We start from the raw sequence: 6,032 nt of genomic DNA on the forward strand, positions 1-6,032 counted from the left end.
AAATGCCTAAAGATCAACTTTTGAGTGGCCAACTCAGAAGATGCATTATGAATACTCTACTAGCAAGGAACAAGAATGATCTACACTAAAACATCATAGAACTAACCTAATCACCCTTAATCTCCCTAACCCATGAATTCAAAAAGTGATTACTCACTAATCTCCATGATTCCTCTCAAACTCATGGTGGATTTCAGATTAATCATGTAGAGAAATAGATAAGAAATCAACAAGAACACAAAATGAAAGCAATCGAAATCTTAATCAAAAGAAGTTTTTACTAGTTGTTCTCTCCAGAAAAGAGATTCTCCTCTGATGGCTACAAAAGGTACTTAAAACATAGGTTTTGAAAAGTAAAAACGTGCATAATGAAATGACCAAAAGGCCCTTGAATAAACTGAATTCGAGCAAACAATAGGCGCGCAGCGACCTCCAGTAGTCGCTCCGAGAGGTCGCTCCAGGCTTCGAGAGCGACATGGAGGGGTCGCTGCGAGACGTCGCTCCGGGCCCGTTTTCGTGTCTCCGAGCGATGAAAACGCGAGCGACTTCTCTGCGTCGCTCTAGGCTTCGGGAGCGACCTCAGTGGGTCGCTCTGAGAGGTCGCTCCGGCTCCATTGTGTTGTCGTCACGCGATAGAAATGCGAGCGACCTCGGGGTGTCACTCTGGCCAAGTCGCTCTGAGCTTCGGGAGCGACCTGGAGTGGTCGCTCTGATAGGTCGCTCCGGGTCAGTTTTCGGCTTCCACCGGGATGAAATGGCGGGTGACTTCTCCGCATCGCTCTGGTAAGGTCGCTCTGATAAGGCAGGTCAGAGCGATTTGCTGGTGTCGCTCCGGGAAGTCGCTCCTAACGCTCTGCTCGTCCAATGATCATCTTTACAACTCTTTCGAGCTCCAAACACACCTAAATGTCTCCGAGAACTTCATGTGGTACTCCAATACCTGATAAAGACTTATGTATGCAAAATGCAACCTAAACACGACTAAATCCTAGTCTATATGATCAAAAGGCACATGAGTGAATAGATAAAACAATGGAAATATGCAAGATATCAAGTTACTAAATGAGTAGGTGTCTTCATGCACCATGTGCAATGATAAATTTTTTAAATTTAAATAATATTTTTTTAAAAAAATTATATATTTTATTATTTTCTTTTATTTTTTTAATTTAAATTTTGATTTAATTGAACAAAAATTAAGATAAAATATACAGTTTTATTAATTTTAAATTATATTTTAAAATAGATATGTATATATTTAAAATTATAATCTGAGATAGATTTTCATCTATTTCTTTTGGATAAAATATAGGTATTAAATCAACTTGCATAAAATTAACAAAAGATTTGATATAAGATTTGAATAATTATCAAAAAGTACAATTAAACAATATTTCTAAGACTTTTAGATATATAAAAGAAGCTGAAAATGTTTTTTAGTAATAAAATAGTATAATTATATAAAATAGAAATAAATAATATTTCAAAATTTGTAAAATATTTTTATATTTTCATTATTATGTTATTTAATGTCATATTTGAATAGATTTACTTTATTGATGATGTATAATTTACTACTATATTCTAAAATCTGTACCAAACATATAAATAAACATTAAATGGAGTTGTCTATGTAACATTTATCCATAAGCCATGTCATACCATATTTATTTAGTGAAAGTGACTGTAGAAATGACATATGTAAAAACCACTTGAGCAATGATGTCTAGGGGATAAAATACATTCGGATTTGTTAGTTTATATATTCAATGATATTTGTTATCATTTATATAGTTTGTGTATTAAATTTTTTTTAAACCGTGCTAGGTTTTTTAGTTCCTATATTAAATGAAACTAGGTGGTAGCCCACGTCCTGAGCAGAGTTATGAATTAAAAAAGATTATAACTTTAAAATTATATAAATTAATTTATTGGTGTAATTTAAGTATATTTGAAAAAAAATCTGTAAGAGTAAGCAAAGAATTATATAAATTTATTATTAATTTAAGATAAAACAAAACATAAGCAACTAACTAAAATTAACAAAATATAAATGATAAGATCCGCGCCTTGGTGTAATTTAAGTATATTTGAAGAAAATAAATCTGTAAGAGTAAACAAAGATTTATATAAATTTATTATGCGTTTAAGATAAAACAAAACATAAGAAACTAACTAAAATTAACAAAATATAAACATAAGCTTTTATTACCATATTTTAAAAATAATATCGATTGGATATATGGTTAGAAACTAACTAAACTTAACAAAATATATAATGCGTATACGATCACTTAAAACATAACTTTGTGAACCCTAAGCTTAGTATAGTTAGACCCTATACCTTATAATCAAATCCCTAAACCCATATAATCGAAACCCCAAACCCTATAAATAGATTAACATCAACATACAATCTAAAGTATACAATACATAAAGCATTTCACACCATGAAGTATATTATACGATATGATTTTTTTATGGCATAAAAAAGAAGATAATACGAAATGTTATACAGATATGAAGAATTATAATAACAATCGTTTTATGTTATACGGTATGATTGTTCTATATAAATGATATGATTGTTTTACTCTAACAATATCATAGGGTAAATTGTTTTCTAATATTTAAAAGGTAATAGTATGAAATATATTACTCCATCAATTTCATTTTCATCTTCGTTTCACACTTATAAACATAGATTAAGAAAATATTTTTTTTCTATTTACTAAATAAAAACGTCATTACCATAACCACATTTCAACCAATAGAAAATAGACTGAAATATAAAATCAAAAATTTTTGCATTGAAATTATAAAAACAAGTTTATTTTGAAACAAAAATTTTATTCTACAACGACAAATAAAATGAAATGGAGGGAGTATATAATATTTTTACAAAATTTCAAGAATAAGGTTGGGTGTGGTTTTGTGTTTCTGTTTGTAATAATATCTCATTTTGAGAAAAAAATTTGACGTCAATAAGAGTTAAAGACCAAAGACGAATATTCTATAACTCGCGACCAAAGAAAAGAAACAAATCTAAAGAGCATTAAAAACTCTCTCCGACAAGACATGCTTTCCACCATTTTTCTTTCATCAAATCTTTCTTGTTCCCTTCTCTCTCTCTCTCTCTTCCAAAAATCTCTCCTTTATCCCCGCAAAGAACCAAAATAATAAAAAAAAAACTCACTCTTTCTTCGATTCATCACACTCGACTAATGTCGCCGGCAACAGAACATAACGGCTCGTTCCTCAGCCGACTCAGCTTCCGCCGCAACCAGATCGTCTCAATGGACGTCAACCACGAGCAACAGCTCCAAGAACTCGAGTATTTCAAGAACCACGTCTCCGAGCGTTTCTCGGAGTTCATCTCTCCATCGCCGCCGTCGGATCCAATTCTCTCGATCCCCTGGCTACGGAACCTCCTCCACGTTTTCATCTCCTGCGAAACGGAGTTCAAAGAAGTCCTCCCGACCATGGCTCAGATCTCGAAAACGCCGTCGCTGGAGAAGGTTTTGTCGGAAATGCTCGATCGGATCTTAAAGTCGCTCGATATCTGTAACGCCGTCGTTAACGGCATCGAATCCGTTAAACAGAGCCGGCGTCTTGCGGAGATAGCCGTAACGGCGCTTAAACAACGGCCGTTATGTAGCGGGAGCGTTCGCAGAGCTAAACGCGCGTTAACAAGCCTCCTCGTTAGCTTAAACGCCGATGTGAAAGATAGGAGCAGTGGTGGTGGAAGTAGTAGACGGAGGACAACCTCGCGGTCGTGGTCGTTTGGACAGCGGAGCAGCAACGTCAGCAAGAATTGGTCTGCAGCCAAGCAGATTCAAGCGATGGTGGCTAATCTTGTGCTCCCACGTGGAGCAGAAGCGATGCCGGTTTACATAATGAGCAGTGTTATGGTTTTGGTGATGTGGGTGCTTGTTGCTGCGGTTCCTTGCCAGACAAGCAGCGTTCCTGTGGCGCCGTTGCAGCTTCCTAAGCATCAGAGCTGGGCTAGCAATGCTGTGAATGTTCAGGAGAGGGTTGGTGAAGAGGTGAAAGGGAAGGAGAAGCGTGGGGGTGGGTTGATGGAGGAGATGCATAGGATGGAGGGTGTTGGGTTGTCTTTGATGGAGTTCACGGAGAGGTTCAGGTTTCCGGGAGAGGAAGAGGAAGAGGTTGAGGAGAAGGTTGATGAGATGGATGAGATTTGTCGGAGAATGGAAGTGGAATTGGAGGATTTGCAGAGACAAGTGAGGGCAGTGTTCCAAAGATTGGTGAGAATCAGACATGAGATTGTTTCTGTGCTTGATCTAAATCTGTAAATCTTCAATAACAACATTAATATTTTTATCTTTTTTTTTTTCTAGATAAGACTAATCTTTGAAAGATGTGTATAAGCTACAATTCGTATACATATGCACCATGTTTGGTTTCTGGTATATGAAAACTGCAAAATTATATTGACTAGAGATTAATAGATTCATAGTGTCCTGACTTGTGATTGTTTCCAGAAGCTTTCCTATGTTTCTTACCGGGGCGCTTTGGTCCTGTTCTGTCTCCATTAGTGTCTGAAGCAGGTGTGTATTGTTGATGTGTGCTCTTCTGTCAGCTATTTCTTTCAATGTATGCAACTCAAGATCTTTAAGAAAATTTACAGAGAGTGAGATAGAAACCTCTAAAACTGTCTGGAGGAAACTCATGTGCTTGTCTGGTGTGGATGATTGGACCGCACGGGTGCCACACTTCCTTATCGTTACCTAAATGCACATTTTTCGTAAGTCAATCATCACGTTTTGAGGAAGGAGAAGGAAACTAAAGTTAAACACACTACTATCATTGTCACCTTTGATTTAAAGTAAATGTCTTGAAACAGACGACCATGGGAGAAAAAAAACTTTCACAAAACCCAAACAGCCTGGAGATGCACGAAAACGCATGAGAAACTTAAGGAGAAAACCAAGATTACATACTTAGAGCAACAACAGCCTGTGGACTTACTTTTATAATCTCAATTGATTTGGTGTGAAGCAATGATAAAACAGAGGAAATAAGCTCTCAGGTGACGATAATAAGCATATCTCACTCTCTTTGTATATTAAGACAGATACCGCAGTCATATGAGAGATATAAAGAGTGGACTAAACTGATTCCCGGGAGCTCCCCTCATTTACTTTCCATGTTAACCAGTACGCATCACAAGCTGCTTTACTATGTTCTTCTTTTCCCTGTATATACAAAGCCAAGATAATGCTAAACAAATGTCAAAACTTGTCTAGTAATTCTATTGTTTAATTCAAACAGTATGCTTACATCTTTAAGTGTCAGGATCATTTCGTTCAGGATAAGGAAAGCCTTCTTGTAGGAGATGGATTAAATCCCTCCGCAAGGCCCATCGAATAGCAGGCCCTAATCCAGTGAGTTGGATTAGTCCGGTCGGTTCGGCGGCTAAACACGCTAGACCTTAGAGTACTTTTAGTCGGTCGACCAAGCCGACCAAAAGTACCCGGCTTTAAGGGAATTCCGTCCGGGCCCGTGTACACGGCCTTTTGCATCAAGGCCCAAAGAGGCACGAAATTAGGGCATCAAGGACATGAGACCTATAAAAAGGGGAGATGAAGCAACAAGAAGGGGACTTTTTGACCATTGGACATACTAAGCGGCTAGATCTAAGGTTTTAGGCGATCTCTTTGATCTTGTTGCTCTTTCACTTTTCTGTCACTCTTGTAACCCTTCAGTTCGAATCTAATAAAACGTCTTTAGTCATCCCATTTCTGACTTCTTCACTCTAGTCGACTGAATCTCGTTCAAACAATTGGCGCCCACCGTGGGGCTGACTAAAGTAACGTTCTAGATCTACATGGTTCAAGACGACGCCACCTTCGACGCTCCGGGCGGAGAACCGACCCCTACGCCCGAAGCCGCGCCACCCATCGCCGCAGATTTTATGAGCTCTATCATGGCTCGACTTGCTCGTCAAGACGAAGTCCAAAAGACGACCAACGACCAATTAGCTGCTTTGGTCGCGGCACTCACAGCTC

The 6,032-nt window shown here is 37.6% G+C and overlaps 1 protein-coding gene across 1 annotated transcript; it reads left to right on the forward strand.

The window, feature by feature from the left end:
* Window positions 1-3,043: 3,043 nt before the first annotated feature.
* LOC106332217 lies at window positions 3,044-4,486 on the forward strand. The gene has a single exon (XM_013770695.1). It carries the CDS (start codon window positions 3,225-3,227, stop codon window positions 4,314-4,316), a length of 1,092 nt encoding a protein of 363 aa, XP_013626149.1. The 5' UTR covers window positions 3,044-3,224; the 3' UTR covers window positions 4,317-4,486.
* The last annotated feature ends 1,546 nt before the right edge of the window (window positions 4,487-6,032 follow it).

Source organism: Brassica oleracea, chromosome C3, assembly GCF_000695525.1.
Source record: "Brassica oleracea var. oleracea cultivar TO1000 chromosome C3, BOL, whole genome shotgun sequence".
Lineage (NCBI taxonomy): Eukaryota > Viridiplantae > Streptophyta > Magnoliopsida > Brassicales > Brassicaceae > Brassica > Brassica oleracea.